This window comes from Lotus japonicus, chromosome 1 (genome assembly GCF_012489685.1).
Source record: "Lotus japonicus ecotype B-129 chromosome 1, LjGifu_v1.2".
In the NCBI taxonomy this organism is placed as follows: domain Eukaryota; kingdom Viridiplantae; phylum Streptophyta; class Magnoliopsida; order Fabales; family Fabaceae; genus Lotus; species Lotus japonicus.
The window spans coordinates 133,184,036-133,196,478 of NC_080041.1; the positions used below are offsets into that span (position 1 = coordinate 133,184,036).

General features: G+C 36.5%; 1 protein-coding gene across 1 annotated transcript; it reads left to right on the forward strand.

Moving 5' to 3' along the window:
- Positions 1-7,180: 7,180 nt before the first annotated feature.
- On the forward strand, positions 7,181-11,069 carry LOC130731038 (chaperone protein ClpB4, mitochondrial-like). Its single transcript, XM_057583224.1, has 7 exons — positions 7,181-7,435; positions 7,519-7,720; positions 7,929-7,983; positions 8,534-8,684; positions 9,592-9,900; positions 9,996-10,264; positions 10,665-11,069. The coding sequence occupies exons 1-7, from the start codon at positions 7,273-7,275 to the stop codon at positions 10,881-10,883; spliced, it is 1,368 nt and encodes a 455-aa protein (XP_057439207.1). The 5' UTR covers positions 7,181-7,272; the 3' UTR covers positions 10,884-11,069.
- The last annotated feature ends 1,374 nt before the right edge of the window (positions 11,070-12,443 follow it).

Below are 12,443 nucleotides of genomic sequence, written 5' to 3' on the forward strand. Positions count from 1 at the left end.
GCGAGCTTGATAAAAAGGAGGAAGAGGTGGGCTTGAGCACAAAAGAAGTTGGTGTTAGACAGCAGTTGATCTCTGATTTTTGGGGTGTGTTGAAGCATCATGAGTCTCTTCTTTGTCAAAAAGCTCGCTCAAAATGGGTTAAGGAAGGGGACCAAAATTCTAAATTCTTTCACTCTTCTATTAATTGGAGGCACAAGACTAACTCTATTGTGGGTATTATGGTAGATGGGAGTTGGGAGTTGGGAAGAGGATCCAGCAAGGGTAAAGGTGGAAGCAAAGCGGTTCTTTGAAGCTAAATTTTCAAGTACGCAAAGAGCTTGCCCAACACTGGGTGTGTGCCATTTAGAGTGCTGAGTTCAGTGGATAATGCCTTGTTGACAGCGGTCTTTGAGAAAGCAGAGATTAAAGAGGCTGTGTGGGACTGTGGTGGGGACAAAAGCCCGGGCCCGGATGGGTTTAACTTCAAGTTCATTCAGAAGTTTTGGCACTTGTTTGAATCTGATTTTGTGCAGGTATTACATGATTTTTGGCGTAGTGGAACTTGGCCCAAGGGGTGTAACGCTTCATTCATTGCTCTTGTGCCAAAGGTTGATTGCCCGCAACAATTAAATGATTTCAGGCCTATTTCCTTGGTTGGTTGCATCTACAAAGTGCTGTCTAAACTTCTTGCAAACAGGATCAAGTTGGTCATGGGGAAGATTATAGAGGAGAGTCAATTTGCATTCCTTGGTGGGCGGAACATGCTGGATAGTGTTGTGATTGCCAATGAGGTTATCCATGAGGCTAAGCAGAAAAAGAAGCCAACTATGGTGTTTAAAGTCGATTATGAGAAGGCATATGACTCGGTAGAATGGGACTTCCTCACTTATATGATGGAAAGAATGCACTTCAGTCCAAAATGGGTTAAGTGGGTAAAGAGTTGTCTTCATTCTGCTTCAGTTTCTGTTCTACTTAATGGGAGCCCTACATCAGAGTTTAGTATGGAGAAGGGTTTGAGACAAGGGGATCCACTCGCACCGTTTCTCTTTCTGATTGTGGCTGAGGGATTAAATGGTCTACTTAAGCAAGCAGTGCACTTGGGTAAATTCAAAGGATACCTTGTCGGAGAGCAAGTGGAGGTGCCTATTCTGCAGTTTGCAGATGATACTATATTTTTTGGGGAGGCCTCAATTCAGAATGTTAGAGTGATGAAATGTATCTTGCGATGCTTTGAGTTGGTGTCAGGTTTGAAGATTAATTTTCACAAGAGTAAGTTGGCAACTATTGCTGTGGATGACATAACAACTAGCAGATTGGCCTCATTGTTGCATTGTAAGGTTATGACCATTCCGTTTGTCTATCTGGGTATCCCGGTGGGTAGCAAGGCTTATCTGTCTTCTACTTGGGCTCCGATCCTTCAGAAAATGCGAGCCAAACTCAATCTGTGGCGTCGCCGTCATATATCTTTCGGTGGCCGGGTATGCTTGATTCAGAGTGTCTTGTCTTCACTTTCGTTGTTCTTTCTCTCTTTCTTCAAAATCCCAGTGGGTTGTTGAGAAAGAATGCAGGAGAATAATGTGTGATTTTTTATGGGGTGGTTCGGGGGATGGCCAGAGGATTGCTTGGGTAAGTTGGGATCGTGTTTGCAAACCTAAGGAGGTGGGGGGCCTTGGGCTTAAGGACTTGTTTAAATTTAACAAGGCATTACTTGGGAAGTGGAGGTGGCGTTATTTAGCGGAGCCTCATTGTCTATGGTGTCGAGATTTTAAAGCTAAGCTAGATAATAATGGGAGGACAACAGTGTCTCCCTGGTGGAGGGAGGTTCAAGCAGCGTGCTTCGATGGTCCTGGAGGGAATTGGTTTGAACTAGGACTTTCTAAAATTGTTAAAAATGGGGATGCAACTTCGTTTTGGTTGGAGAATTGGTCCGGAAGTGGTGTGCTTCAGGATCGCTTTCACAGACTCTTCAATCTGTCTCGGCAAAAATATGCTACTATTAAAGAGGTGGGTGGTTGGGTGGGTGGGGTGTGGTCTTGGAATTTTCAATGGAGGCGAGGTTTGAGTGAGAGAGAGCAAGGGTGGGTCCTAAATATGTGTGAGTCAGTGAGCGGTGTGAGCTTGGTAGAAAACCAATGTGATAAGTGGTTATGGTCCCCAAACCAAGGGGGGCCTTATACGACTAATAGCGCTTACTCTGTTTTGCAGGATAATGGTGAGGAGGAACCTGATCAAGCTATGCAACTGTTGTGGGCAGCTCCTGTACCATCTAACGTCAAGGCGTTTGCGTGGCGCTTGATGTTGGATAGGCTTCAAACTAGACAACAATTGCTTCGCCGAGGGGTGCTTCAAGGTTTTGCTGATGCTCGTTGCGTTTTCTGCCATGTTGAGTTGGAGACGGCGGCCCATTTGATGTCGTCTTGTACAAGGGTTCATGAGGTTTGGGCTCTTTGTAATAGTTGGACGGGTGGCCCTCTAAACTTTTATGATTTGCCTCGTGATCACCTGATGCATTTTGCTTTTCATGGCTGGAGTAGATCTCAAAGAGCTGGTGAAATTACTGTGTGGCTAGCTGTGATGTGGTCGGTATGGCTCCATCGGAATGACATTATTTTCAGAGATGCAGTGCTTGATAAGGATTATTTGTTAGATATGATTCAATTTCGCTCATGGAATTGGGTCCGCCCAGTGGCGGATCCAGGACCCGGGGTCAGGGGGTTCAAAAAATTTTCAAATGAACACATCGGTAAAAATATAATTAAAAACAAGTTTAATATGTTTATACATAAAAAATTATACAAGTCATAGTTGTGCAAATAAGTGAATCTTTAGTGCAAAGAGGTGCAAAACTTAGTCTACTAGTATAATTTAAAATTTTCAGGGGTTGAAAAAAAATTATATAGGGAAATCCAAGTGCAATTTATTTTTTCAGGGGGTTCAAATGAACCCCCTCACCATAAGCCAGGTCCGCCCCTGGGTCCGCCATAAGGTGAAGGGGGTGGGGTTTTCGTTATTTGAATGGAAAAATTGCCTGGACGCTTGTATTCACTCCCTGTGATGTCTTTGGGGCCTGCTGTCTTGCTTGTGGTGCTGTTGTCATGTTTGGGGGTTGCTGTCTGCTGTCTTGCTATAATATTAAACTTGTTTGTCGTGCTGTCATATTTTTCATTGGCTGCGTTTTCAACTTGTTTGGTGTGGAAAAGAGCTTCACGAGCTGGTATAATGCAGCAACAGGTACAGAGCCTTGACATGCTCACGTTTGGGGGGATTTGCTGCAATGGCTACTTACTGTATTCTGAATTGGTTTCTTGTAATTGAGGGGTGGGTTTTGGCCTGTATTGACAGAGGCTGTATTTTTACATTAGTTTACTAATTTCTTCCCTCTCTTTTCTTTTCTCTCTATGTATATGAGTTAGCACCCCTTGTGCTTAATCAATATATATTCTTTGCATATAAAAAAAAAACAAAATTACTTTTGGTTCAAGCAGCAGAAAGAGAATTGAAAAAAGAAGCAAACAAACTTTAACTGTGTGTGTCTATGCCTTCAAACCATAATTTCAAGAAACCTTCAAGCTCATCAAGTGTATAACTGTCAAAAACTTAGGGGGACGTCTTCTCTGAAAACTCATGAGAATGTTGAAGAAGCCAAACATGAAATATCTAACAAGAGAATTTACAGGACAAAATTTTGCATGTCATTAAACCTACCTCAGAAAATTTATCTGAAGAACCTATTAATTCTTTTGGTAAAATTAAGTTGCCTTCGCCCTCTCATCCATAATCAGGGGAGAAAATCTTGAAGTGGATTATTATGAAAATTGCCAAATATGCAGTGTCTTCATCTTCAATGAAAAACCTTAGACATGTGCCACTCTCTTATCCATTATCAGGGAAGAAAGGCAAGACAAACATAGTGAGTGCTTCTTCAAAATCACCATCAGTTCCCCATCCAAATCTCCACTTGAAAATCAAAATGTATCCGTGTGATGATTTGTTACTTTCAACGAATCTTTACTTCAATGAAATATTTGTTCATGGGTGGGTGACATACTTACATGGTTGATAAATCCTTCCCCAATTGATTTGTTCTATATAGATGTATATATTTCAATTTGAAAAAAGAAGCAAAAGATTAGAGTGATTTGACTGTTAAATTGCTAGAGTGTGTGCAAATCTTATTCAAAAGAAGAAACTTGTACAATTAATAAAAAGAAGAATCAGCTCACATGAAAGGTTTAAAAAATTGCATGAACAAATTGGGGGCATAAATTTACTTACCCGGTAGAAGGACGCAATCAGCAGGAGAACTTAGAAGTCTGGTCATACACATTGGGGAAATAATAAAGCAACAAAAATGCTAGCTTCATCAAGAAAATAATTTACCTAAAAGAAAAGGTAATTAAGATTTCACACTAATAGTATTTTCTATTACTATCAATAGAATTCTTTATTACTGAACTAAAAAACTTGATAGATGAAACTCAAGGAGAAACTTGTTGACAAATGCCCTTCAAAAAACAATGACAACACAACCGGATTCTGCATACTTACATTTTTAATTAAATTTTATAACTAATGTGAAGATTTTCCTAGAGGGCCATTAGGAATTCAGAGAGATGTAGAAAACAAAGATTTCATGTGCACGCAAATGCAACCTAAAAAAACTACATGAAGCTTCGGATCTTATAAAAGAAAGAGATCATGAGAAGGAATGTACATTATTTAACCTCCACCCAGATTTACAACATTCAGGATAAGTGTGTGTCTGCAGCGAATGTTTCAATTGAATTTTTTCAATATACCTCAATTTCTTTGATTGGATTTTGACCAATCCCTCCAAATTCACCATCAATATTCTATTCTGTAAAAGGGATATAAACTCATTTTGGAAAAACCATGGTGATCTTAATTAACACGATCAAAATAGAAACAACCACTTCATGAGTGCGCAACGAAAGGGCAGAAAATTAAAATTAAGATAAAGCAAAATAAGCTGCATACCTATCAAGTATCAACTCCAAATTTTCCAGTGCATTTCATTTACTCTTTGTTAGCTCATACCTGAGAACCTCAGAAACCTGTTAAACAGTAAAGAAACAATAAGATATTATATATGTAATTAAGGTAACAAAAAAAATCACGATCCTGATAGATACATTGCAGTTTTAAATATATAAGAAACTAACCTAAGAAATCAAAACATATTAACTCACATATGTTGCAATACTAACAAAACAGCGGTTGCATTTCAAGCTTTAAAACTCAAGAGGCTACAATGCCATTCAAACATAAAGTCACAGTTCAAAACCTGTGGAAAGTATCCTCAACTTGCTCTTGGTATTTAAACATTAAACAAATATATAGCTATTTTTCTGCCCAACATTAGAGCCAACTGTTTTCTGCACAGTACTAGAGAGGCTTAGGAGGCTAAAGAAGAGGGCTTTGGAGCCGATTTCATCGTCGGGGAACCACCACAGATTCGGTTTTTCATTGTTCTTCATCTCTTTTATGATTGTAAAGCTATCAATGGAAACCATGGAAATGGATAGCTAATTTCTCATTTGTTGGGATTAGAACTAGTTGTTTTGATGCTCATGTAATCTATTTGATTTCCTTTCATGCAAATTTCATGTTTCTATGTTAAAGAATCAATGATTTTCTCTTTTGCTTCATGCTATATCTTAGGTTGATCCCCATGGGTATTTTGATTGATTCAAACTTGTGTAGGGAACTCACACGTTCTTGAGTCTGAACTAGAGTTAATCATATGTATCTTTTCCATGATTCAATGTTTTTTTTTAACTTGTGCTTCATGCTTGTTTTGGATTGATCACCTAGAACATGAATTTAGATTTAATAGGATGGTGCGAACTAGCTATTTAAATCTGAAATAGGTAAAATCATCTAATGATTCTAAGGCCTAGGGATAGGGTTAGATCATTAGTTTATTCAAACATCCATGCTTAATGCTACTCACTATTGTTAATCGATCAAGGGATTGAGGGTTAATATAGCTGAGTTGATAATCTTCTACATTTAACGTAGAGTGGTAAAAAAAGCTCTCAACAAATTGGCGCCGTTGTCGGGGATCGAACTCGGGTCACCCGCGTGACAGGCGGGAATACTTACCACTATACTACAACGACTATAGGCACTTATTTGACTCGTGTGCTTCAATTTATATCACTAGTGTTTTTTTCCCGTGCGTTGCACGGGAAATATGTCTATTGTATTTGATATATTAATTAATCATGAATGTGATTATGCGTGTTTGTTTAAATCTTAGATAATTAGGGCAAATTTTTTAAAATTCGGTTTCAAGTTCTGTTTTGGAATTAGGAAACACGTGTCAACAAAAGATAAGTTATCTAATTCTTTTCTAATATATATTAAGATATAGAGAGGAGATGACTGATGCAATATCTTAGATAATTAGGAAAAATCTTTTCAATTTTAATGGATTATAATCTCAGCATTACATATTACATATTTTTTTTATATTGTGGATCATGAGAAAGAATAAAAAGAGAAATCACGGATTATGAGAATTAACCTGAGAATGACACGTGAGATTTTTTTAGAGTATTAATTAATTTAAGATAAAAATAAATAACCTAAATTCTAATTAATTTATACTCTAAAAATAACTCTAAAATAAAATAAAATATTTCCTGAAATTAAAATTAAATAAATAATAAGATAAATTAAGATAAAATCAAGAAATAAACAACCAAAATCCTAATCAAATCTAAAATTTAAAAATGTAATAAATAAAGATAGATAAAAACTACAAAAATCTAGCAAATCACAATAAAAACTCAAAAAATCCTGAATTAATTAAAAATCCGAAAATTCAATAAAAATACCATAAAAATTAATTAATACTCTAAAAATAAATAATAAGATAAATTAAGATAAAATCATGAAATAAACAAACTAAATCCTAATCAAATCTAAAATTTAAAAAGGTACTAAATAAATATAGATAAAAACTATCAAAATCTAGCAATAAAAACTCATAAAATCATGAATTAATTAAAAATCCGAAAATTGAATAAAAATACCATAAAATTTAATTAAAAATAAATTAAGATAAAATTAAGAAATAAACAATTGATTGATTGATATTGATTTTAATCCGTAATTTATACTCCGTACTCGGTGAGTGTTGCATATGGTCAACCCTAGTCTTTGACCTACTATCCTAACCCCTTCCCCAAGTTCCAGTAGTCATTGAGACTGAGAGTGTACTGTACTTAAGCAAGCAAAACACCACGCTCGCTCTTGCTTCGTTAAATGGCGACTAGAAGAACTCCGCCGTTGTTGTCGATAACCAAATCCCTTTTCACCGCCGTAACCCTTTCAAGGATCAGGCCTCGGAGAACCCCCTCCCACTCTTTGACTCTCACTCGCACCTTCCACTCCTCTAAATCACTCCATCGCCTCTACCACTTGACTGGTAATCCACTTTCTGTTTATTGAAAACCCACCCTTCAATTCTGAAACAGTTTCTGTTATTGAATGCTGCTTAACTGTGTATAGATCCGAAGGACGAGGAAGACATGACGCCATTGGAAAAGTATGGAAATAACCTGACTCAACTTGCTAGGCTTGGCAAGCTTGATCCTGTCATCGGCCGAGACGATGAAATTCAACGTTGTATCCAGATACTGTCAAGGAGAACTAAAAACAATCCACTTATTATCGGCGAACCTGGTGTAGGCAAAACTGCAATTGTCCAAGGGTGGGTTTGTTTTTTCAGATGTGTTGTGCAGCAATATCACTTCCTGCTCTTGTTTTTATTTCTTTCCTTCTTCTTGCATGATTAGGTTATTCATGTGTGTATGTGAAATTGAGTTAGGCTAAGGTAGCCTTCCCTTCTCCTATTTGATTTATTTGTGTCTTAATTTTTTGCCTTCAATGGCCCTGAAACCTTTTTCATTGTTTTGCAGATTAGCTCAATGTATTGTGCGTGAAGATGTTCCAGGGCCATTGATAAATCGGACGGTTGAACTCCTATTGTTTCTTCCCTTTATGTTGTCCTGATAATATTAATTGAGTTGCTTGGTTGACATCATGTTAAGTCTCAATGCAGGCTCCAAAAGTTACTGAAAATGTCTAATAAAGCTACTAACAAGAAACCTGAAACTAACTTCCCGTACATTGAAAGTATAAGCTCTATTTTGTTCCTATTACTTGTGAACAAACACACATAAGGAAGATTTCCTAGTAATTCTAAAATGCAAAGCATGTCTCTTTCTTACATTAAACGCAGGACATTAAAGGTGGTGTGAAAAATATAATTTCAGAATGTTGTGATTACAATTAGCTTACAGTAAGAGGCTGTTTCCTTGACCCTTCTCTAGCTTGTGAACAATTATGAATGAACTTGGAAAATTTAATGAAATGTAAACGTCACTAATGTTGTAATAAAGGACAGCTTGGTGTTGTAAAGCTCTAGCTAATCTGCTATGTGCGGAGTCCAGGGAATGTAATGCCGTAGTATTTTTGTCTAAATTCGTATTCAACTTTTGCTTTTATTCTCCGTGTTTTGTAGTTGATCTCCCTCGATATGGGGTCATTGCTTGCTGGTGCCAAGTTTCGTGGAGATTTTGAAGAAAGATTGAAAGCTGTCCTTAAACAAGTCACTGAGTCATGTGGGCAAAAAATATTATTTATCGATGAAATTCATACCGTTGTTGGTGCAGGTTGGTACCTCATTCTTGTTCTCGAACTTTACAAGTTAAAATCTAGACGTTGGGAGTATTGTCTACTTTTTATTTGGTAGAGAGTAGAGACATCATATAACTTTTCATGCATTCACCTAATAGCTTAATGTTTTAGGCTAGTTGGTTCATGAATCATGATTGTTATAGAGTTTGTATAACTTAGTGGTCCAGGAGTCACTCTCATTTTCTAGTGAAAATGTTTGAGTTTCAGTACTTTTCATGCATATAACTTTGCATGCATTCGCCTAATAGCTTAATGTTTTAGGCTAGTTGGTTCATGATTGTTGTAGAGTTTGTATAACTTAGTGGTACAGAATCACCCTCATTTTCTAGTGAAAATGTTTGAATTTCAGTAATTTGGGTTTCAGTACATGGTAGGAGTAGGAGGTGGGCTAATAATTTATCTACACTTCAAACTCAAAAAGCTGTTGAGGGGGGATGTAAAAGATGTAAAACAAAACCATTTATGGGCATACACTCAAGCCTTTGAGATGGGATTTGGTTCAGGTCCTCTAGGGACACTGTATTAGAACCCATCTCCATTGCCCCCTCCCATCGCTGAAAATAAAAATAATTTGTTTGTTACTCTTGGCCATAAATTAGTGAACTGAATAATTGTTTGCTTCTGTTAAAGCAACCTAATCTGGATGGATGGTTGAGTACCGATTGAGGAATGTGACACCTTAAGCAATCATATCATACGGTCTATAGCCGCAATATTTTTATTAGCTGAACACCAAAATTTGTTTTTTTTTTTTTAATTTGTGCATGTTTCTTAATTGTCTGTACTTTTAATATGATCAGAGTGACATTTTGATTCATCAACTCTTGTTCCAGCATTGCAATTCAACCAATTAGTAATTTCTTGTCATTGGTTCACTAACAGGGGCAACAAGTCGTGCAATGGATGCTGGGAACTTGTTGAAACCAATGCTTGGAAGAGGTGAACTTCAATGTATTGGAGCAACTACATTGAATCAGTATAAAAAATATATTGAACCGGATCCAATACTTGAGCGAAGATTTCAACAAGTGTTTTGCAGTCAACCATCTGTTGAAGAAACAATATCCATTCTTCGTGGGTTGCGTGAGCGCTATGAGTTGCATCATGGAGTCAAAATATCGGATAGTGCGCTTGTATCAGCAGCAGTTCTATCAGATCGATACATCACAAAACGCTTCTTGCCAGACAAAGGTGACTTGTGATTTTAGAACATGCTGCAATTAGGTTGAAAAAAATTTCTGCCTGATTTGTTGCTTCCAGTATCTAATTAAATTTCTCTCTTTTAGCTATTGATCTTGTCGATGAAGCTGCTGCAAAGCTGAAGATTGGGATCACCCCTAAGCCTACTGAAATAGATGAGATAGACAGAGCAGTCTGGAAATTGGAGGAGGAAAAACTCTCTCTGAAAAATGATACTACTGACAAGGCATCTAAAGAAAGATTAAGTAAGCTTGAAAATGATTTGAGTTTACTTAAACAGAAGCAAAAAGAACTGACAGATCTTTGGGACAATGAAAAAGCGTTAATGACTCGGATAAGCTCACTCAAAGCAAAGGTAATGCTTAGTTTGTGTGTTGCTAGTAATATACTCCCTCCGTTCCTGATCTTTTGTTGTTTAAGGTTATGCACATTGTTTAAAAGTGCAATCAATAATATATTTGTTGACATAAACACCCCTATTTAATGTTGAGTTAGAGTGAAGAGAGAGAATGATAATTATTGGTTAAAAAACTTGTTATGATTTTGATTGGTGAAAATATGAGGTGGTAGGTGAGAGATATAATATTAAATGAGGGTATACATGGAATAAATTGGGAAAAAATGCATTGGATTTGTAAAACAACAAAAGTTTTGGAATTTAAGCCAAAAGTTAAAACAACAAAAGATCAGGAACGGAGGAAGGATTTGATTTTTTTCTCTCAATTTGAGTCTTAACATGTTTTAAGCATGTGTAGATTGGTTACCTGAAGCTACAAAGGGAATCTGGTAAGCTGATTTGGCCTAATGATTATGATCGTCCACCTTTCATCTCCCCTGAGCGCCAATTGGAAGAAGCTGAAAAGAATCTAGCTGACTTACAAAAACCTCGACAATCTTTACTTCGAAAAGAGGTCACTGACGTTGATATTACCGATCTCTGCACCACTATTCGTTTTGATTCCCGCTACGTTTGAATTGATGAAACATAATGAAGCTGAACAAAACGGAATGCAGCGAATCAAAATGAAATTAGAATCTCATTTTATTGTTAGAGTATTTTATGATCGAAATTTGGATCTCCTCATGTGTTAATCTCACATGACCATGTGAAAGACCTAACCTTTAATTATTTCTTTAATGAAATCTGATTGTCAGTATTATTTCCCGCACAATTTCAATTTTTTCTCTTCATATATCCATTTAGGGCCTAAATTTCATTATAATAGAATTAAAGACTCAGATCTTCACATCATGACAAAATCCAAATCCCTCCATTATTTGGATAATTTACCGAGCAAAATAAGTTATAACTTTTTTCCCTATATTACTCTTCCTTTAAAATAGGGATTATCATTACACTCTTAAAATAATTAACTTGATATTTTTTATATTTAAGTGTATAACTATTCTTTATCTTTTCAAATTGTATATGACCTACATATTTTAGAAGTCATTTGACATTTATCTCTCCCGAGTCATAATTGCGTGAGCAAAATTCACAAAAACTTGCGTGGTTAACTTTTGGTTCAAAGCAAGGTAAAAATTACTTGTAAAATTAAAATATCATCATATCTATTTCCTTCCTCTCAACCTCGCACTAAAACAATGTAGCACACAATAAATTAAGTTTTTAAGAAACATAATGATTTAATGAATAATTAAAGAATGTTGTAACGTCAATATTTTCTAGAAAGCAATTGAAACAATTGAATAAAAGAACAAAGCAGTTGGAATAAATGTTGGAATGCAGTAATTGAAAAAGGTTCCCACTAGATCCACCCATGCACCAAGGTTATATTAGTAATCTATAAAAAGGAAAATATATTAAAAAAAAATTAATTCCTAAGAAACTCCTCTCTCCTCACTCACGCATCTCTCTTCCTCTCTCTCAATCATCTTCAGTTTCTTCTTCTTCTAGATTTAAGACATGATCAACGAAAACATCAAATACCCCAGATCTGCACTTTACCAGAAAAATCCTAACTTTAAGGCATGATCAATGAAAACATCAAATACCCATGATCTATTTCCAACCCAACGATTCCCACTCTCTCCGCCACACCACCACCACCAAGTCGTGGCGTCTCCTCTTCTCCAACGCCTTGTCGTCAACATCCAGATTGGAGAAACCCAGAAACCCAACAAAAAATCCCAGATCTGAGAATGGAACAGAGGGAGAACCAGATTGACGACGGTGTTGTTGTCATCGTAAGAGGGGAGGGAGAAGATCCGGTGGCACCGCCGATGATTCTAACAACTACTTCTTCTGTTATGTTGCATATGGTGCTGGTGATTTTGAGGACAATTATACCCTTTTAATCTAAATTCAATCTTGATCATTGATCTAGAGAATATTCTTATATTTCAATATCCAACGGTGGTTAATGGTGGTCCACCGGTGGAACAAAAAAAGTTGTCCACCCTAGTGAAAACCATTGAAAAACAACAATTGTATAAAACAACGCAGAATATTAGGAAGAACGAGACAACAATTTTAAGGGTAGAATTTTAAATTGATAATTTTTAAAGAGTGA